This window comes from Asparagus officinalis, chromosome 8 (genome assembly GCF_001876935.1).
Source record: "Asparagus officinalis chromosome 8, Aspof.V1, whole genome shotgun sequence".
Classification (NCBI taxonomy): domain Eukaryota; kingdom Viridiplantae; phylum Streptophyta; class Magnoliopsida; order Asparagales; family Asparagaceae; genus Asparagus; species Asparagus officinalis.
In genome coordinates, this window is record NC_033801.1 from 894,968 (window position 1) to 917,979 (window position 23,012).

The 23,012-nt window shown below is 41.9% G+C and overlaps 1 protein-coding gene across 1 annotated transcript; it reads left to right on the plus strand.

Moving 5' to 3' along the window:
- On the plus strand, nt 2,252-21,317 carry LOC109819803 (WAT1-related protein At5g45370-like). The gene is made up of 8 exons (XM_020385719.1): nt 2,252-2,568; nt 18,500-18,562; nt 18,686-18,802; nt 18,893-19,178; nt 19,775-19,930; nt 20,388-20,539; nt 20,663-20,954; nt 21,051-21,317. Exons 1-7 carry the CDS (start codon nt 2,348-2,350, stop codon nt 20,835-20,837), a joined length of 1,170 nt encoding a protein of 389 aa, XP_020241308.1. The 5' UTR covers nt 2,252-2,347; the 3' UTR covers nt 20,838-20,954; nt 21,051-21,317.

The following is a 23,012-nucleotide window of genomic DNA, read 5'->3' on the forward strand; positions in this document are numbered from 1 at the left end:
CTTTGTTAGGCGAAGTCACCCCAAGCTCCTATGAGACGTGCGAAATATCATTGCTACCGATATCAACACAATTAAAATACTATGTTTAGTATGTTAATACTAACCTAAATGTTGTGTTCCTATAGTCAGAATGTTTTATTAATATACTATTATTATAAAATATAGCATGTTCGCGATTTTCCTTCATGCGATTCTCTACAGAAGGTATGTTATAGATAATTCTTTTTTTTTTAATGTTTTGAGAACCCCTAACTCCACCCAAACCAAAGAAGAAGAAGAAAAATATTTGTATGGATATTTATTTATATTGATTTATAGGCCATCGAATCACCACTCTACCAAACATGTCATGGATGTCATTCTATAGATTTTGTAAATATGCAATCTTAAGAATAAATTGTTAAATGGTGAGTATCCTGCATAGTTTGTTGAGAAATTATTTCCAAACCCAATTTTCTGAGGTCAACTACGAGATAGATAAGGTGTCATTTCAACTAGGTTTCTTCGATTGAAGCTTAAAATAATATGTAGAAAATACTTTAGCTCTACTTAAATTTAAACCGTTTTTCACGTGTCGGTTCTAATTGAATAATAAATGAAGATAAGCTTCCAACCAGATGCAAATTCACTTCTTAATAATTTAATTGGTTGTTTGCAATACTATAGAATGGAATCATGTGAAGAAATTTCTTGCTTACATCCAAAAGGAAAGTGGACTTCTTAAAAATGAAGATATGAATAGGGAATCACGGTAGTGACCCGCAAAATATCTACGAGTTAGGGGATGTTTGGCAATCTGAAAGTAAATTTAAAATATGTAAGTTACTTTTTTTTGCAAATGACTTTTACATCCATGTCGGCACGCAAGTGAAATACAGTGTTTGTTTGAAAAATTAAATTATTATCGAAAGTGCAATGTGAAGATGACGTGGCAAAATAAGATTAATTAGAAAGTATAATTAAAATTATTTAATTAAATTAGTTACCATTTTTGTCACTTTCATGTGACTTCACCACTTTTTTAGGGGAAGTCAAAATTGTATTAAATCATATGTGATAACTTTCTTGCATCTCACTTTCATAACCACTTACATGAAGGGTGTTGCTACAAGGACCCAAATAAGGGACCCAAGGCATGAGACAGGTGAGGTGTCACCATCCGGTTGCATGATGCACTCTGTTCATGAACAGTGCATCATGCAACCAGATGGTGACACCTCACCTGTCCTATGCCTCGGGTCCCTTATTTTGGTCCTTGTAGCAATACCACTTATATGAAAACAAACACCTTAATTGTTAAATGAAAGTAACTTTCTCACTTTCATCTTTCACTTGCATGCAAACAAACACCTCCTTAACAACTAATATTATTATTTTTTGCCAAGTAAAAATTATGGGGTTTTCCATGTATAAACCCAGAATTTTATCCCCTATTTAATTTTAAACTGAATCCTATCTGAAATCAATCTTAACCTCAAAGTGAAGCATTAAATTATCTATAGGCGTATACTCCCGTAGTTAAGTATACAGAAAACTATGAGGATTTATAGAGAATATAACAAGTTAGCAATATATAGAAATTTATAATAACCTAATAATACCATATGTCAAACTGCTAAAATGCAAAGTGAGTTTAAAACTAATTTAGTGGAAGTGTTTTGGGTTTAGAGTTAACCGTTGAGGTGTATGGGTCTCGGAATAAATGAGGATAAAACTTTGTGTTTATACTTCAAAATCCCAGAAGTAGGCTAAATAGCACTTAAAGACCTTTTTCCACCTCCTTTAGAATTTATATATCCTTAATAATTGTATTTAATTTGTAGCATTCATATACTTTAGTTGGTCAAAATCAGCACGTTAATACCTTACGTTTTGCAAACATGAAATTTTTCATTTAAAAGTTCCCAAATTTATATTCATATGTTAATTTTAGAGTTTTTTTAACAAGTAGTATTTGTTAAATTACTATTAAACCTACCCAAATTCATAGACATAAAGTTATTAGATCATATAATAAATATTATATGAGAATTTTCAAAAAACATTCACGTTTACAAAATATAAGATATTAACGTGCTAATTTTGAGTAACTCAAAATCCTTCTATTTGTCACGCGAGATGGGATCACGCACCCATCTCTCATTTCCGATATATAAATCCTACGAAATTTAATTGAGGATATATTAGTGCTAAAATAATACATCATAAGGTATTTGAGCGTCATGATTACAAATATGAATATTTCGTTGTCCTTTTTCTCCCACAAGTATTCGCTATCCCTATCCTCTACTCTTCTCCCCGAGAGAAAGAAGAAGGGATAAATAAATAAATAAATAAATAAAATCAAATGGGTAGCTTGAATTCAATGATGGGTTCATTGGGTGGAGGAATTGGAGGAGAAGCTCGAAGGGCTCACGCAGCCATGGCGTTGGTCCAGGTCATCAACGGCGGGTACCACGTCATCACCAAGGTGGCGCTCATTGGGGGCATGAACCAAGTTGTCTTCTGCGTCTTCAGAGACCTCATTGCTATCTCTATCCTTGCTCCCCTTGCCTTCTTCCGTGAGAGGTAGCATATGGGTTTCACTTGAATTTTCTTATACTATATTTGTCATGTGTTCCTTTTTTTCCTGAATTTTATGGTTGTATTCTAGTTGGGTATTTGGAAATCTTATGTGCTGTGTTGTAGAATTTCCAAAATACCCGCAATTTGTATTCTTCGATTTGTGAAATCAAAGTTCAAACCTTGTTAAGGGAGCTACAAGAATATTGAGGCATAACTAAGGTCAGAGAGGGGCATTTCTACCTTGTAGATATGGTCAAGTTAAATGATTACTGAAATGTGATTCTTGGGGTTTATGGGATCTATTTGGACATGATTTTGATCAACCCGCAAGGAAAGGGGGTTGTTATTGTGGAAAGGATCGAAGAAATGCGAATGTTCACAGTTTGATGTTAGCTTGATGTAGCCCTCCGCATTGACTGAACTTCAGATCAATCAATTAGATACTTATTGATGTTGGATTTGTTGAGAGAGTGGATAGCCTTGTCATCAAAAAATCAGCAGGGTTCACCTACCCCCGTGCTACTTATAAGTTTTCGCATTGACTGAATTTCAGATCAATCAATTAGATACTTACTGATGTTGGATTTGTTGAGAGAGTGGATAGCCTTGTCATAAAAAAATCAGCAGTGTTCACCTACCCCTGTGCTACAGTATTCACCCACCCCAAATAGTGTTCACCTACCCCAAGAGAAAACTTATAAATACCCCCTAAGTTTGATTTGTAAGGTATCTCAGTAGCAGAGAGAGAAAAAGAAAGATACATATGTAAGTAATATCATTGAGAGATCTTGAGAGAGAGTTTGTGAGAATTCTTAGAGAGTATCTTGATCAAGAGAAGTAATATCATTGAGAGATCTTGAGAGAGAGTTTGTGAGAATTCTTAGAGAGTATCTTGATCAAGAGAGGGTGTTCTCTTTTGAGAGATCTTGAGAGAGAGTTTGTGAGAATTCTTAGAGAGTATCTTGATCAAGAGAGGGTGTTCTCTTTTTATCTTTTTTCTTTGTAACCTCGAAAGGAATATAAAAGAATTAGGCGTTGTCGTTGCACCGTGGAGTAGCTCCGTAAGAGTAAATCACGTTATATCTGTGAGTACTGTGATTGAATTCGTGTTTGCTGATTTTATTCTGTGATTCCAAGATCATTTGGGTGTGTTTTGCGTCTCCGTTTGAGGCGTTCTTGTTGGCGTGTACCCTAACAAGTGGTATCAAAGCATACAGTTTAGGAAAGATGGAATTTTTTGCCATAGGATCTACAGTTGAAGACAACAGGCTTCGAATAGAGAAGTTCGGCGGCCAAAATTTCATATATTGGAGGATGCAGATAAAAGACTATTTGTACAAGAAGGATCTTTTCCTACCCCTCCAAGAAGAGGCAGGAAAACCTGAGAAGATGGATAACGATAAGTGGAAGGTGCTTGATCGTAAAGCACTTGTCACCATCAAGCTCAACATTCACCAGCATGTGACTTACAACATCTCGCAGGCGATCACCACTAAGGAGTTGATGGAGGCCTTGAAGGCGCTGTATGAGAAGTCGTCTGCCTCAAATAAGATGTACCTGATGAAGAAGCTATTCAATCTAAAGATATAGTAAGAAGCTCGCGTAACGGACTTTTTGAACGAATTTCAGACTGGTGTAACAGCTTGCTGCAGTGGATCTCAAATTCGACAATGAGATCTAAGCTCTTCTGCTACTTTTTTGTCTACCAGATTCATGGGAGAATATGATGATGGTGGTGAGCAACGCCAATGGCAATGACAAGATGAAGCTCGACACAGTGATTGAAGCAATTCTGGATGAAGAATCTCGCCGCAAAGTCTCAGGAGATGAGGCCTCTAGCAGTGGGAGTGCTCTGCATGTTAAGGCACGGGGGCGTGCGCAGAAAAAGGGTAGGGGACGATGAGACCAATCAAAGTCCAGAGGGAAATCTAAAGGACCGGACCCGAATGATTACGGTGAAAGAAAATGCTTCAGATGTGAAAAGAATGGTCACTTTGCACGAGACTGCAGATCTTCTGTTCCAACATTAGCAAGGGATAATAAGGCTGACGGTACAACCAATTTTATGTACGAGACGGATTCGGATGCGCTTCTCCTATCTCTTGAAGACGAGCGATGTGTGGGTCATCGACTCTGGCGCATCTTTCCATTCAACCTCACAACAAAAGCTGCTTTCATCCTTCGTAAAGAAGGACTTGAGGACAGTCTATCTTGGCGACGATCAACCTTGCAAGATCTCCGAGAAGGAAAATTGTACCATCAAGATGGAGGGTAGGACCACCTTGACGCTGAACGACGTTCGGCATGTACCGGATCTTAGGCGGAATCTTATATCAGTCAGACAACTGGCTGACTCCGATTATAGAGTATCATTCGAGCAGGAAAACTGGAAGGTGTCCAAGGGTACCTTGGTAGTAGCACACGACAAACGCGAGGGGTCTCTCTACATCGCCAATGGGAAGATCGACTGCTTGTCGCAGGACAAGCATTATCATCATCCTTCGACTGCATGACTTGGCATCGGCGACTTAGTCACGTGAGCGAGAAGGGCATGCAGATTATGGCCATGATAGAGAGGCTTTCAGGTCTGAGCAAGATCGATCTCACTTTCTGTGAGGACTGCATCCTAGGTAAACGGAAGAAGGTGAGCTTCAACAAGACCGTACCGACTCCAAAATTATAAAAATTAGAGTTGGTGCACACTGACGTGTGGGAACTTGCACAAGTCCCATCTGTTGGCAACTCTCTTTATTTTGTCTCTTTTATTGATGATGCTACTAGAAAACTATGGGTGTTCTTCTTGAAGCACAAGTCCGATGTTTCATCATCTTTAAGAAGTGACTTGCCTGTGTGGAGAACGAAACAAGCAATAAGCTGAAGTGTCTAAAATCTGATAATGGAGACGAGTATTACAGTCGGGAGTTCAAGAATTTTTGCTCATCCTATGAGATTAGGAGACTGAAGACCGTTCCAGATACATCTCTGCACAACGGAGTGGTGGAGCGTATGAATCACACTATCTTGGAGCGCGCCAAAAGTATGAGGATCCACTCCTGATTGCCCAAGAGTTTTTAGGCCGATTCTATAAATATTGTTGTATACATGTGTAGGCATCGAAAATTACCTATAGGTCTCCACGAACAGCTCAGTGTTAAGGAACGACGATGAACGTCACTATCCGGTTCACAGGAGTTCGATTGATGTCGATGAACGCTTGAAGTAAATCGACGAACTACGTGAACTAACGAAGATACGGACTAATCGGGAGCCTCGTGATGTTTACAAAAGGAACAATGCCCTTCGTGTCTCATTCACTCTACAGATGATCCAACCATCGGAGCTGATAGAACTCCTTGTCGGCTTTCCAACGCACTTCGAATCACTTAAATCCGAGTTCGGACGAAAAATTTACAGCGGAAGCGGACATATACACCATAACAGAGTGTCTCGGCCCAAATCGAGACACCTTAGGGTGTCTCGGATCAAGGGGAGACACCCTAGGGTGTCTTGGATCAAGTGGAGACATCCTGGGGGGTGTCTCCAACGTAGATTTGGGCCTTTAGGTGGTTTTAACCGCTCCAAACTCCCCCGGGCCTATAAATACAAGCCTCAGGCCCTCATTTTTCAAGATCTGGAATTCTCGTGCCTCGGCGAAGCCCTGCCGGATTGAAGACTTAAAGTGCACGGATTTCAGAGAGGAGGAGGAGAGATCGAATCGAGTTCTTCAACGTAAGAGAGAGATTCGTCAGATCTACAGTTTCCCGGATCCGTTACTTAGGATTATCCCGTTACGGTAATCTTAAGAAGAGTGATTATCTCGCTTCGCCGAGATAAGAGCTACGGTTTTCTCGATCCCTCGTGGATAGACGAAGTTCTGCTCAATTTTTCAGCAATCAGATTTGATCGACGGTGGTCCACGGATAAACCCCGGCACAGGCAAAGATCCCACGCAAGCAGAAGGTCGATAAACGATCTCTGCGTTTGTTTGATAAAGTTGTAAATTTTTTTTATTTTCATTGTGTAAAGAGATCTTATAAAAAGATCAACTTTTTATTTCATTCGAATTTATTGTAACGACTAAAGTTGTAATAGATTCGATAACAATGAAAACAACAACTTTCACAGCAAACAAACTGGCGACCACAGTGAGAGCCAACAGCCTCGCTGCCGAGGTTATCGTGCCGCAGCCAACGATCAAGATCCCCGTGGCTGAAGAGGTCGAATACGAGTTTGACCAGCAAAAGTTCGAGGAGTACGTCTCCTCCTCCTCCTCCTCCTCCAGATCTGCCTCTCCTTGCAGGTGCAGGAAGGCCTCATCCTCCCAGAAGATCCGTCGGTCTCCAGATCTGAAGAACCAAGAAATCGATCTCCCCATAACCGATGCTACAGTCGTACCTTGCAACGGTCCGCCGGCATCCAATGAGACCAGATCTGCAGATCTGAACTCCTTCACGATTAAGGAGTCGACTGCTGAAGGCGCGCCAACTCTATCAAAGAGAGCACGTCAAAGGAAACGACAACACCTCGCGCGTCAATTCGCCAAGGCTTTGGATCAGATGGATGGACTCCATTACCAAGCAGATCTGGAGCTCAGAAAGCGCCAAGTGGCTAATCTGTTGCCACGACCAGCATCGGAATCCTCCTCTCGATCTCCAATTAACGAATGGGTTCGTGTCCAAAGAACCCGCTCTACTCTCGAGGAGCGAATCCAGAAGCGCCGCGCCTTGCTTGCGCATGCACGGACTCTTGTACGAAAAGCACAGGAAATGCAAAAGGAAGAGGCAGTTAAAAGATCGCCAAGATCCAAACAAGTTTGGGCGCCAAAAGCCAAATCAGCGCCTAAGGCAAAAACATCTGAAGCTGCCTTCCGGCCTTTGTCAACTCCAGATCCCGCTCCTATTGCTCTCGCACTTCTGGTGAAGCCCTATGACAGCGTGAGTCTCTCCAAATCTAGAATCCCATTGAAGGATCGTGTCGGTGCCCTACCCGAGAATCGAGGAAAAATGCTTGTTAAGAAAAACTGGAGACCGTTAAAGGAGCTTCGAGCAAACATCCGGACTGGGGGTCGTACGCGACCTCCTAATAAATTAATTTCTACAACAGCCCGCTTGGAGGTACGTGCAGAAAACCAGGAGCCCGTTAAGGTTTCACCCTCACAAGGGTGTGATTCTAAAAGTGTGACTCCTGTAGACGCCAATAAGGCAATGTTTACTCAGAGGAAAACGCGTCAGACAGACGAACGCGTTATACCTGAGAATCCATGTAATTAGCCGATAGGTTACTCCGACCGCAACGTCGATGAGTTGTACTATCAGGTTGGGGGTACGAATAAATCTCGAAAGAGAAGTACCCGGGAAGCGGACTCTCACTGTCCGTATATCAAAATTATCAGGACAGTATTATCAACATGTAGCTGCCCCAAGACCGCTCCGCAGAGGATCTCGGTATTCGAGAGAATCTCCGATGGAAAGACGAAGCCCAAATCAAGACGTTTCCACCAAAGAGGATCGGTTGCTCGAGATGATGAATTCCCAGAAGTTACCATCAACATGGTCAATAAGGAAAAATCTCCGATTATTTCAAGTGGTTCCAACCCTAATTTCTCTCCAGGAAGAAGAGTCAGTTCGGGAATAACCCAATAAATATCTCAGCTTCAGCTAGAAACCGTTGGACATAATAATTACCAGGGTGTCCATGAAGGAATCCATTCCGATGACGAACTCTCGGATTCTTATTCCGCAATTGCCTCTGACGATACAACGTCTAGCATAGGACAAGCTCGGGAAGTGTTCATGGTCAACACCGAGCAAATAACCAAAATCATTGAGGATGTTCTAGCCAAGTAGAAAGAAGCATTCAAAATCGAAATGGAAATGGCTATGCAGGAGATGAGACAGATACACGACCAACAAATCCGAGCTTTATTGAATCAGCTAGGTGAGTCCATCCGTCGCAGCGCTGCTAACCAAGCAGGTAGCGATTCAGATGTGGATGAACACAACGCTAGTGGTGGCCCCACTAAAAATAACGACGCTGGGGGTGGACTCACCAATGATGATAACACTGGGGGTGGTCGCATTATTCCTCTAAAAAATTATCCAAAACAGGATATAGACGAGGACGAAAAGATGAAGGATCTCGAGAGCAAAATTAATGCTTTAATATCTGCTCAAAAGGTAAAGAAGACCGGCATTTCGTGTCCTTACCCGAAAGAATGGGAATCGATTTCGTATCCGGCGAAGTTCAACCTGATCAACTTCACGCCGTTCGACGGGAAGGGTTCCCCCACTCAGCACCTGATCTATTTCAAGTCTCATTTGGGAGTGATCTCTGGTAACAAGCCTCTGATGGTCCGGTCATTTGTTGGCACCCTTCGCGGGCCCGCCTTCGATTGGTATCGCCACCTCAAGCCCGGAAGCATCAACAGCTGGGAGGACCTGGAAAGCATGTTCCTCGCTCATTTCTTCGATGATGACGCCGAAGTGTCGATCAGGACACTCTTCGATGAGAAACAAAAAGACGGAGAGTCGGTGGATACCTTCATCAAACGCTTTCGCAATCAGGCAATGAACTGCAAGGATCCCGTCACGGAGGAATTCGTCTTGCAGACTTGTCATAACAACTTGTCCATTAATATCTTGGACGTTATGGGAGTAGAGCCGTTCAATACCTGGAGAGAGTTGAAGGCGCGCGGAGAGCAGGCCGAACGATTCCTTAGAAGGAGGAAGGTTGAAAGATGCCAACCGATGACTAACCCTCTGAATCCGGGTCTCGTTTCCTATAATAAGGGGAAGACACCTACAACAGTTGTTGACGTTAATCAGACGTCGCAACAACAGTCCCGAAGACAGCAGAATAGTTCGGATCCGAGGCTCCAAAAAGAGTACTCATTTAAGGACGAAGACATTCCAGCCATCTTCGAGACCCTTCTTGAAAACAACAAGATCAAGCTGTCGCCCATCATAAATCAGGAGGAAGCTGACAATACTGCAAATTCGAAGTACTGCGCGTACCACAGGAGGATCCTTCATCCCACCAAGACTTGCTTTACTTTAAAGAATAGCATCCAAACCTTGGTTGAAGCCGGCGTCATAACGCTAGGATAAGCCAAATAAGAACGGCAACACTCCGAAGAGTATACGAGTATAAACTGCTTCTCAATCCTCCAAAGAGTATACGAGTATAAACTGCTTCTCAACACTCCGAAGAGTATACGAGTATAAACTGATTCTCATCGAAGCTAGGATAAGCCAAATAAGAACGGCAACACTCCGAAGAGTATACGAGTATAAACTGCTTCTCAATCCTCCAATCGGTATATGAGGTTAAACTGCTCCCTTATACTCCAATAGGTATATGAGTCTAAACTGTTTCCTACCGTTGATGGGAAGTTCCTGGAGAATGTTACGCTAATATTATTAAGGATAACCCGGACATGTAACGGAGTACAAAGTCAGACCCAGTTCCAAGAAAGAAGCTGGGGGTGGATGATTCATGTAATAGGAAGTTCCCAGAAGAACGTTATATGCTAGGTTGCATAGGTACGGGTACGGGTACGGACACGGGTACGGGTACGGGTACGGGACACGGCAAATTTGTAAAAAGTAGGGTACGGGGACACGGCTCATATATATATATATATATATATTAATAATTAATAATTATATTAACTATAGCAATTTTATTATGTTTAATTTCAATAAATATAGCAATTTTACTATTTTAATTTCAAATTGAGAACTAAGCTCACTCTTTAAACCCAAACCCAAACTCAGGCCGGTTAAATGGCCCACCTAATTATTTAAACAAACCAAAGTCCAAGCTGGTTTTTAACCTGGACCCAAACCCAAGCCCAAGCCCAACTTTCCTAGATCCCTCTAACTAAAACATAAAAGAAAACCCTAGCTTTTCTCTTTGCTCCTATCCGCCGCCTCAGATTGATCCAAGAGATCGGCTCCTCTCCTCTTTCCTCCTTCAGATCCGAGTCCAAGGAGATCTAGGGCTAGGGTTTTCAATGTTCTCCCTCGAAGCTAAGCTCGTCGTTCACTTCTTCGAAGCTCGTCGTCCCTCCAATCTCGTCGTCGACTCTTCCCTCGAAGCTCGTTGTCGACTCCTCCTTCGAAGCTCGTCATCCCTTGAAGCTCGTTGTCCCTCGAAGATCGTCATTTCCTCCCACGACTACCTTCCCTCTTCAGGTTCGTAACTTTTTTCCCCTTCACGCCTTCAATCGCCGTGTCCCTGCCGTTTGGGTGCGGATCCGCACCCAAAACGTACCCGACACGGGTACGGGGCCAATTTGGCCATGTCAGGGTAACATAGGTTATATGTAATTTTCTTAGGGATAACCCGATAATTACAAACAAAGTGATAAACACTAAACCCCCACTATGATTTGTACTCTCACTCTCACTGTCTACCTGGTCAAACCTTCCTATAGTTAGGACCACAACCTAAGTCCCCTCTTGATTCCTTCCATGAACGAGAGATCCACTTTCAAATTGAACGATCAAGCCTATAAAAGATAAGATCGTCTCAAACCTCCCACTTTCACTGCTTCCTTGGTCAAACCTATAAAAGTTAGGGCCACAACCAGATTCTCCTCTCGATTCCTTTCATGAACGAGAGGTCCACTTTCAATTGAGCAATCAAACCTATAAAAGTTAGGATTGTCTCCAACTTTACTTAGTCAAACCTGCAGATAGTTAGGACTAAGATTGAGTTATCCCTTTCGATAAACGAAAGACTTCCATCTTTTCCTTTTTCAGCCAAACCTATAAAAGTTAGGGTCGAAATCGGAATTTTCCCTCAATAAATGAGGGACTCTTTTTGGATCGAATGACCAATCCTATAAAAGTTAGGGTCGTTTGAATCTTTTCGATTCTCGGAGTGGAGATCCCACTCTTAGTTTCATCATCTCAGATTCTGGGGGTGGAGATCCCACTTTGAGTTTCCTTTCCAACTGGAGATAGAATATAAAATTCTTCCTCTTCAGTGCCGGAAGATAGAATATAAAATTCTTCCTCTTTCATTTTCCAGTTCGTCTTTACTCTGAGAAAAGACACAATTCCCAACTTCTAATCCGTGCACTTTGTGCACGGGGAATTTTATCTCAACTCCTAAATAGAGATAAGCCTACGCCTAACACGCGTTGCCGGTTTAGTCTTTCACCGATTGAAAAAGACACCAGAGTATAATTCTGGGGACTTTCATCCCGAATCCTTGGGTGGTTCGTTCCCATAAAAACGACCGAGTCTACGTATTCAGCATCGTAGCAACAAAAATCCATACCTTTTATGCATGGGGAATTTTATCCCGAAGCCTAAGCAGGGAAAAGCCAACGCCTAACACGCGTTGCCGGTTTAGTCTTTTACCGATTGAAGAATACACCAGAATCCGAGTCTGGGGACTTTTATCCTGAATCCTAAGTAAGGATAAGTCAACGCCTAACACCCGTTGCCGGGTAGCCTGTTCCCGTAACAATGGTGAAGTCTACGTATTCAATATCGTAGCACTAAAAGGGTTAACTCTTTTAGCTTAACGTCACATGCAGAACGGATTTAAACAATCCGCTTGCTAACCCGACTTAAACGGTAGTCGGTAAAGGTACATCAAATCCGTTTATGGCTGAGGATTTGCCAAAAATCCTAAGTCTACGTTTAACACACGTTGCCGGGTAGTCTATTCCCATGAGAAAGACGAAGTCTACGTATTCAATATCGTAGCACTAAAAGGGTTAACTCTTTTAGCTTAACGTCACATGTGGAACGAACTTAAACAATCCGCATGCTAGCCCGACTCAAACGGTAGTCGGTAAAGGCTCATCAAACCCGTTGATGGTTGAGAATTTGTCAAAAATTCTATAAATACGAGTCATTGACGCACCAGCTCCACTAGTTGGTCTCGTGACTTGAGCATCCAACAAATTCAGGATAAGATCCACACATGCAGATGAATCAGCTTTAACAGTTGGTCCTGCAGCCCCAACATTTGGGACCGCCATGCTCCAATACCTTAAGAGCTTAAACTGTGCATACTCCAGTAAACGTACGAGTATAAACTGTGTTAATGGCGATCTGAAACCCCAGGGTCAACGCCGGTCAACGCGCAACCCCAGGTCAACGCCAGTCAACGTGTTGCGATCAAAAAGTCAACATTCAATGTTCGAAACCCTAAGGTCAACGCCGGTCAACGCGTAACCCTAGGTCAACGTCAGTCAACGCGTTGCGACCAAAAAGTCAACGTTCGACGTTCGAAACCCTAGGGTCAACGCCGGTCAACGCGTAGCCCTAGGTCAACGCCAGTCAACGCGTTGCGACCAAAAAGCCAACGTTCGACGTTCGAAACCCTAGGGTCAACGTCGGTCAACGCGTAACCCTAGGTCAATGCCACTCAACGCGTTACGACCAAAAAGTCAACATTCGACGTTCGAAACCCTGGGGTCAACGTCGGTCAACGCGTAACCCTAGGCCAACGCCACTCAACGCGTTGCGACAAAAAGTTAACATACGGTAATCTGAAACCCTAAGTCAGCACAATGTGACAGAGGTAGTCAGTTCAAAGTCAACTCAATGACACAAGCCAAACTCAATTCATTGGTGGTAGACTCGAGACTCCGACGATGGCCAAGCGATAAACGCAGCGCCGGAAGGACTTTGGCTATTCGTCAAAACATTGGATAGACCGAAAATCGAAGGAGCCAAGAGTTAAAGCTAGCTACAGGTCCTTTACGCCGACTGAAGGCTGGACCAATCACATCCAAAATATTCCAGCCTCTTCTATAAAAGAAACGAGTCTGGAACGCTTTGGAGGGGGTATCTGTAGGCATCGAAAATTGCCTATAGGTCTCCACGAACAGCTCAGTGTTAAGGAACGACGATGAACGTCAATATCCGGTTCACAGGAGTTCGATTGATGTCGATGAACGCTTGAAGTAAATCGACGAACTACGTGAACTAACGAAGGTACGGGCTAATCGGGAGCCTCGTGATGTTTACAAAAGGAACAATGCCCTTCGTGTCTCATTCATTATACAGATGATCCAACCATTGGGGCTGATAGAACTCATTGTCGGCTTTCCAACGCACTTCGAACCACTCAAATCCGAGTTCGGACGAAGAAGTTACGGCGGAAACGAACAAACATACAAAAAAAAGCGGCGTCTCAACACTTCGAGGTGTCTCGGCCAAGCGAGACACCACACCCTAAGGTGTCTCGGCCAAAGCCGAGACACCCTAGGGTGTCTCGGCCCAAACCGAGACACCCTAGCCCTAGGGTGTCTCGGATCAAGGGGAGACACCCTGGGGTGTCTCCAACGTAGATTTGGGCCTTTAGGTGGTTTTAACCGCTCCAAACTCCCCCGGGCCTATAAATACAAGCCTCAGGCCCTCATTTTTCAAGATCTGGAATTCTCGTGCCTCGGCGAAGCCCTGCCGGATTGAATACAAGCCTCAGGCCCTCATTTTTCAAGATCTGGAATTCTCGTGCCTCGGCGAAGCCCTGCCGGATTAAAGACTTAAAGTGCACGGATTTCAGAGAGGAGGAGGAGAGATCGGATCGAGTTCTTCAACGTAAGAGAGAGAGATTCGTCAGATCTACAGTTTCCCGGATCCGTTCCTTAGGATTATCCCGTTGCGATAATCTTAAGAAGAGTGATTATCTCGCTTCGTCGAGATAAGAGCTACGGTTTTCTCGATCCCTCGTGGATAGACGAAGCTCTGTCCAATTTTTCAGCAATCAGATTTGATCGACGGTGGTCCACGGATAAACCCCGGCACAGGCAAAGATCCCACGCAAGCAGAAGGCCGATAAACAATCTCTGCGTTTGTTTGATAAAGTTGTAAATTTTTTTTTATTTTCATTATGTAAGGAGATCTTATAAAAAGATCAACTTTTTATTTCATTCGAGTTTATTGTAACGACTAAAGTTGTAATAGATTCGATAGCAATGAAAACAACAACTTTCACAGCAAACAACATGATCAACCGCGGGCCATCTGCGGCTCTCAGTTATAGGATACCTGAAGAAATTTGGACCGAAAAGAAACTGAAGCTAGAAAACTTACGAGTATTTGGTTGTGACGTTGTAGGCTATAAAAATTGCCTTGACAATAGGAAGATATAAAAATCCGCCTGTATGAGTACGCCCGCACCCGGAAGAGCCGGACAAGCTCGCTTTAATCGCCGAGCCCTCCATCAAGAGCTCAATCCCGCCCACATGCTTGACTCGTCAGCACGAGTCGAGCTCACTCAAGAGTTGAGTTCACCAGCACAAACGAAGCTCGCCCTCGTGCTTGACCCGTCAGCACGAGTCAAATCCAAACTCGCCTGCACGATCAGACGATCAAAAACTCGCCTGCATACTTGACCTGCCTGCACGAGTCTAGTTCATTCAAGCGCTGAGCTTACCTGCAGCCAGGCGATCAACAAATTTGCCAAACGCGCCAGAGTACTAGGCGGCTGTGTTGTCACGTACAGTGATGGGCCTTCCCATTTCCCGTAACGTGAAGAAAAGGAGTACAGTGCTCCGAGCCCATCAAGCAGTCGTTCACAGTATAAGTGAGAGGCATAACATCTCTCAACAGTACATGGTCACATCCCATGATTCAAGGGAGTAATCATGTTGTCTCTTCTCTATAAAAAAAAAGCCTCTCCTAGCTACGGGAGAGGGGTTCGCTCTTCGGCTGACTAGGTCACTTCTCAGTTGATCGGCAACCCGCTCTTTGCATAAACCCTGCACTGTAGCACCTTCTTCAAGCTTTCGACCTTGATCGCCATCAAGCTCGGAAACTCGAACTCGATCAATACGAGCTTCTACTGCGTACTGAAGCTCGCCTGCAACTTTGATCGGATCGTTCAAGGGAAGCAAACTCGGTGCGAGAACCGAGAGAGGCGTCTTATCACTACCAAAGACCCTACGTTAAACAAGGAGGACATTCACTCCGCTTCTGTTGTAACTTTGATTTATTAGTTTGTAATAAGTCATTCTTATCAATACAAACGAAATCCCCTGTTTTGGGAAATCAAATTTTACGCCTACAGACGTCTATGTCATGACCAATCCTGCAGACCGGTCAAAGTTTGATTTAAAGTCAAAGAAGCTCTCTTTCATCGGCTATGGAGGAAATGAGTATGTGTACCGTTTCTGGGATCACGCTGCGCGCAAGATGATGCGCAATTGTGATGTCATGTTCCATGATGATGCGGTGTACTAGACTAAAAAGGTGAGTGAGAGTCAGCTATCTCCCCCTATTTTCCCAGATATTACTGACAGTGAGGACGACGGTGAGATACCAGTCAGCATAGAAGACGGAGACCAAGAGAACGTGTCGGATGCACAGCAGCAGGATCTAGCAGAGCTGCTGATCGCAGTTCGCAAAGCTCCAAGAAATCTGAGGGTGTCAGAGAGGTACCTTTCCACCAAGACTTATCTTCTCCTGACTGACAGTGGTGAGCCAGAGAGCTATGAGAAGGTACAACAGACCGACAAAGCTCGGGGCGAGTGGGAGTCTGCCATGGAGGAAGAAATGAAATCATTGACGAAGAATGGGACGTTGGAGCTCGTAAAGCTTCTAAGAGGGCGAAAGGCTCTCAATTGGTAGATTTATCGGGTCAAGGATGAAGCTGATGGACGGAGACGCTACAATACGAGGCTTGTAGTGAAGGGCTATGAGCAGAAAGCAGGGATAGATTATTCTGACGTTTTCGCTCTCGTCGTCAAGTTGACTACGATCCGGAGTATGCTGAGTATTGTGGCAGTTTGAGATCTCCATCTAGAACAGATGGATGTGAAGATAACATTCTTTCATAGAGATTTGGAGGAAGAGAGCTATATGCATCAAGCAGTGGGCTTCGAGGAACGAGACAGGAAGGGCCTCGTGTGTTACATGCGCAAGAGCTTGTATGGTCTGAAGCAAGCTCCGCGACAGCGGTACATGAAGTTCGAAAACTTTATAGAGAACAGTTTTCTTAAATGCGACACAGACCACTGCTGCTTTATCAAGAGGTATGGTGAATCCTATGTGATACTCTTGATTTATATTGATGACATGTTGATTGCAGGGCCTGACTTGGCCCGCATTAAGGAACTCAAAGGGCGTCTCTTTGAGAGATTCAAAACGAAGGATCTGGGTCCAGCAAACCAGATTCTTAGGATGAGGATCATCAGAGACAGATCAACACATAGGCTGAGGTTGTCTCAGAAGGTCTATATTGAGAAGATTCTTAAAAAGTTTGCCATGGAAAAAACTAAACCAGTAGGCTCGCCGTTTGCAAGTCATTTCAAGCTATCGAAGACCCAAACACCAGAGACTGCTGAAGAGCATGAGTTCATAGCCAACATACCATACGCATCTGTCGTCGGGAGTTTGATGTATGTGATGGTGTGCACGAGGCCAGATATTGCACAAGGAGTGAAAGTTGTGAGCCGCTTCATGAGCAATCCAGGAAAGCACCACTAGGGTGCGGTCAAGCGGCTTTTACGCTACTTGAGATGCTCGTCCGACCGTTGTCTTGAGTATCGCGGGGTGAATTTACAGTTAGAGGGTTTTTGTGATACAGACTACGCCGGGGACATAGACTCAAGAAGGAGCACGAGTGGCTACATTTTCATCTTGAGTGGTGGAGCGATATGTTGGAGGTTCAAGTTATAGGATATTGTGGCTATGTCGACAACCGAAGCCGAGTACGTGTCTGCAGCAGAGGCAACAAAGGAGTTGCTATGGTTGAAAACTTTTCTTCTCGAGTTTGGGGTAATATTTGAAAAATACTTCATTCACTGCGACAGTCAGAGTATCATTCACTTATTAGAGAACGACGCATTCCATGCTCGGACCAAGTATGTTGATGTGAAGCATCATGCCATACAGAGATGGCAAAGAAAAAACGAGTTCAAGCTTGTAAAGATTGATACGAGGTACAATCCAGCCGATATGCTGACCAAGTCAGTTCCGCTCGAGAAGGTGAGGCTGTGTACAACATCATATGGTCTCCTTTGAGAAAGTTGAGGGTCGTGCAAGACGTTAAAGATACCAAGATATCCGGATAATGCAACCAAGAAACAGAGTTCGTTGAGAAGACTCTCCAAATGGGAGATTGTTGAGAGAGTGGATAGCCTTGTCATCAAAAAATTAGCAGTATTCACCTACCCCCGTGCTATAGTGTTCACCTACCCCAAATAGTGTTCACCTACCCCCATGAGAAAACTTATAAATACCCCCCTAAGCTTGATTTGTAAGGTATCTCAGTAATAGAGAGAGAAAGAGAACTATACAGATGTAAGTAATATCATTGAGAGATCTTGAGAGAGAGTTTGTAAGAATTCTTGGAGAGTATCTTGATCAAGAGGGTGTTCTCTTTTATCTTTTTCCTTTATAACCTTGAAAGGAATATAAAAGAATTGGGCGTCGTCGTAGCACCGTGGAGTAGCTCCGTAAGAGGAAACCACATTATATTTGTGAGCATTGTGATTGAATTCGTGTTTGCTGGTTTTATTCTGTGGTTCCAAGATCGTTTGTGTGTGTTTTGCGTCTCCGTTTGAGGCGTTCTTGTTGGCGTGTATCCTAACAGGATTAAGCATCCATTGTGCATGATGAAGATTTATCAGGACATGACAAATCTTCATAATCACTGGTTTGACAATAATGAAGATTTATGAGAACATGATAGCTTGAAAACTATTTATATGTAAAGACAATCAATTAAAATGGCCACTTCACAATAATTCGTATTGGATTATGTCCATATATAAGAGCATGAGATATAGTCCAGCTAAGCTTGGAATGACTTCAAAAAGATTTTTTTGTAAGACTTTAACTACGCAGGCTCTGGATTTGATATGTTTTTATGCATGTTATCATGTAACCTTTTCTTGAATGAATGTGTTTTTTGTCGATTTGAAAATCTATGTGGTAAATTAACGCATTTGTTTAATTATCAGAAGGGTCCGTCCTCCACTTACATTTCGCCTCCTTGCATCCTTTTTTGTTCTCGGGCTCATTGGGTAAGATCCTGTAGGAAATCATTCAGACTTCTTTACTTGGTACTCTTGCAATTGGCTGGATATATAACATACAGTTTCATACCTAAGTAATGATTGGTCATCTTAATGTCTAACTTATACCAGGATCTTTGGCAACCAGCTTTTATTTCTTATTGGTTTGAACTACACAAATCCAACCTATGCTTCTGCTATTCAGCCTGCAATACCAGTTTTTACATTTATCCTGGCTGTAATTATGCGGTGAGTGATTTTATGATTCAGCTAAAGTTGCTGCATATTATCTTGAGTTTCTTCATGTCAGACCTCATTTTGGAAGTTTACTTGGTGCAGTACTGAGACAGTCAACTTATTTACAACTGAAGGCCGTCTGAAGGTTATAGGGACCCCTGTCTGTGTTTTTGGTGCAATTTTGATGGCTGTGTATAGAGGTCCATCTATAATTGGAAAGAGCAGCATAGACCTAGCAACTGAAAATGTGAATATTATATCTCACCATTCTGATGATATTGGGTGGTTAGCATCTCGGTTGATTAAGTTTGGTCTTACGCACTGGCACATTGGTGTTTTGTGCTTAATTGCAAATTGTTTCTGCATGGGTGCTTATCTCGCTTTACAGGTAGGAAAGTCGAAGCAATGTTTTCTTACTACATATTTGGATCTTACTACACATGATTACTTTTGTGATAGTACGCCTCATCTTTGATGCTTCTTTGTTGTATAGAAAAATTTTATGTGTGTCCATGATGCATCCTGAAACTACATTATTTTTCAGCAAGTTCAGTTGATCCTTTTCACACGTTGTGACAGAAAGAATATAAAAGAGTAAAATTCGTAAGTGTAAGCAAACCACATGTTTTCTTAACCTTCTGATAGACTTAGATTCTGTGTTGCATCTTTCACTTGCAAGGTAGACTGGATATCCTTGAGGATGAAAACTTATCCAAACATGAAGATATTTGGATGTATTAAAAGGACACTTTTTTGTTTAAATGAATGAAGGGCGTGTAAGCTTCTTAGTGTTGAACTATTGTAATCGCTAACAGAGAGTAATGAAGCGGATATCCTACAAATACCGCCTCATATGGATATCATAACAAATAATGTTATTTACTTTAGTAGAAGTTTTATCTACTATCTATAACATCGGTTTGCTTTTTCTTTTTCGGTTTTTTCTTGTCCTGCATCTATTGCTTATATGCCTGACAATTTTAGGCTCCTGTGTTGAAGAAGTATCCAGCCAGCTTATCTTTAACTGCTAATGCATATGCCTTTGGGGTGTTCTTTATGCTCTTGTCGGGATTAATTGCAAGCAATGGTCACGAGGACTGGACTTTTACGCAATCTGAAATCATTGCCATTCTTTATGCTGTAAGTTTCTGCTTAGCAATTTTTTTCCCCACTTATATAAAGTACGAAACTCAGGAAAGAGTACTTGCAACATATGATAATCTTTTGGAATTTGCATTTTCTATATGATTTAGATATTTCATCCATTTTCTATGATGTTTGTAAAACGAATCATGCTTATTAACCGTGCATATTGCATCCTGTCCCATTTTTAATTATCTCACAACTTGTGCACTTGCTTCTTTATAATCTTTCATTATTTTCAGACAATATTATTTCCTGTTATCTATTTTATCTAGAACCTCTTTTTGGGAGGACCTATATTTGCATGTATTCATACATTTAACTGTGACATGTATAGTTAGCACCTTACAAACTTCGCTGCTGTCTGCTCTTTCCTCTCTCTGTTTCAAGATTTTGAATTATATGGGCATACACGGTGATAAAGCATTTGAATCATCTTCCTTCTTTTATTCAGGGAATTGGTACATCTGCTATCGGTTATGGGCTAATAACCTGGTCTAATAAAATTCTAGGGCCTGCGTTGGTGGCTCTTTATAATCCTCTTCAACCAGTAATATCGACTTTCTTATCAACAATATTCCTCGGGAGCCCGGTCTTTCTTGGAAGGTTTAGCTCCAATTTACGTCATTATGTGATTACCTTAGAATTGTTTAGTTCGAGTTATCCGTTACAAAATTTCTCGATATAGTCCTTCTTATGAGTTTCTTACAATTGCTACTTTGTGTGCAGCATTATTGGGGCAATTTTGATTACTTGCAGCTTATACATGGTCACTTGGGCTTGCTATAAAGAGAGAGAAGATATGCTTGTCCCTGATCCAAATTGTGACACTGAACCTTCGGTTAACGAGGACACGCCACTTATCAAAGGAAACACTGCTCGTGGCTCTTCAGTGGTCCCCTAATTAGTACATCAACTCATTCTGTGATTTCCTCTTTCATTCGTATTGTTGTAAATTAGCAGCATCCAAGGTTACTTTCTATGGTGCAAACCTGCTTCAGAATTGGAACAGAATCCTTTGGTATTGGGTTTCTTTGCGTCATTACTCTCCCTTTAATTCTCCTTGATATGACATTTACTTATTCATTTATTTTCTTGTTTTTTTTTTCCGTTGAAGGTTGACTGTGACTCACATCTGAAGGCGATGTTGGTCAGTTTGCCAAATCGTCGGAGAATTCTGAATACAACTTCTTGATACGAAGTGGTGGTTGTTTTCAGCAGCATTGTAGTAGTAATATCTCATTCATGATGCTTCTGTATATGAAAACTTTGCTATTGGTACTTTGATGTATCTGGAAATTTGGATACCATTGTTTTCGGATGTATTTATTGTATTTGGGTATTAATGGAATATAAAAAAGAAAGACGCATGACTATGCATTTACCTTGTGTATCTACTAAGTAGTGTGTATCGCGGTATTGGATATCCCTGAGCATGAAAATTTTATGAAGGCATGAGCCGTTGTTTTCGGTACTTAGGTGTAGCTCAGTGGTAGAGAGTCTATTAATTGAGAGATCATATTAGTAAATTGATTCGTTTGGAACTAATCACCAAATATCAATGTTATATTGTTATATTCGAGAAAAAAGTGAACAGTTGTAGATTTCTTTTTCCTAACGAGGAATTGAAAACAAAATCATTTTAAGGATTAATTAAAAATTATGTCAACATATCACAGTATCAAGATTTAGCAAAAAACACTTGGATCCTATCATGTAGAAATTTAATAAGTTCACCGTGGTTATGATAATCTCTCTATATATGAAAAAGAAGAAGAAAATGCTTACAAATAAACAATCACAGTACACAAAACGACGGAGAAGAGAGGGGAGAGTCAATCGGGCCTCTGCTTGTTTGCCAATTTTTGGGGGTGTAATATTGTAGATGTCAGGTGCTACAGTATTACACCCAACTCCTCTGTTCGGCTTGATCAAATAGGTGTGGTTACTGTAGCTGAGTTGGCATTACCGTCGCTGAGTTGGCAGCCCCTCAACTTTTCGCAGCGAAAAACAGTGAAATTGGCTTAATTTACTGTAGATGTCAGATATAGTTGGACAATTCACTTCCCTGTCATTGTTGCTACCGGGAGTTTTTACATAAAAAACAACCAAACAAGCCCTCAATGGGAACCCACAGTTTCTGAATCTGACATATTTTCCTTCTCCCAGGATAAAGAATCGAGAACAAGAAATCAAAAAAAAAAAAAAAAAAAAAAAAAAAAAAAAAAAAAAAACATAAAAACAAAGAAACACATAAACTTTCATAAATTAAGCATTAAAAAATCTGCCATTGTACGGATGGCGTCAAGCCCCAAGGATTCGGAGCCTGTGTCTATGTAGATGTCCTGCTATAAATGAAATAAATCGATGCGATAAGCCGCTGACTAGGATTTGGAATCAGGCAGAACCCAAGGAATTGGTTCGGAGAATCCGAGGACCCGAACCGCATCCGATTGCCAACACTTGTCTCCTGGGGGGGACACGGTCCACATGCTTCGCATGAATTTCAAAGTACTGCTTGTGATGACTAACATCAACATCATCCCATGATCCTCATGTACACCCCTTCATGCTATAAATACGTTAGCTAGGGTTAGGGTTTCGGATGCTATCCCTGTTCACTCTACCCTTGCAATTTATCTTCCTAGCTTACTCAAACATTTTATGTTATATCGATGCTAGTTACTTATAATTAATATTTTCATGTAAATAGCCCGAAAATTTTGGGATAAAAGCATTGTTGTTTTTGCTGTTCTTGTTACTCGACGGAGGAGTTGACTGGAGTCAACGGGTATCAATAGTTTTTCGTGTGCGAAATTTATTTTCTATATTGGCCTAATTTAAGTTTTGTTACAAGTAATAGTCTCTTTTTTCTCTCTCCAGCTCTGCAAAGTTTGATCGAAGAACTCTGTTGCTGAGTTATTCTAAGCTTATCATACATCCAGCTTGTTTCTCAGTACAGATTTTTAATGCTGTTCTCTATGACAAAAGTTTTAGATTTTATTTTTCACTTGCTCATATATGGATACACTACCTAATTACGATGTTATTTTGATGCTATGCTAACCTGCACCTCAAT

What these genes read in the sequence shown, in the direction of transcription:
- LOC109819803 (XM_020385719.1), top strand. Translation starts at nt 2,348, where the DNA reads ATGGGTAGCTTGAATTCAATGATGGGTTCATTGGGTGGAGGAATTGGA. An exon ending in CTTGCCTTCTTCCGTGAGAG is followed by an intron (nt 2,569 to 18,499) that starts GTAGCATATGGG and finishes TTTAATTATCAG; the next exon opens with AAGGGTCCGTCCTCCACTTA. An exon ending in AGCCCGGTCTTTCTTGGAAG is followed by an intron (nt 20,540 to 20,662) that starts GTTTAGCTCCAA and finishes CTTTGTGTGCAG; the next exon opens with CATTATTGGGGCAATTTTGA.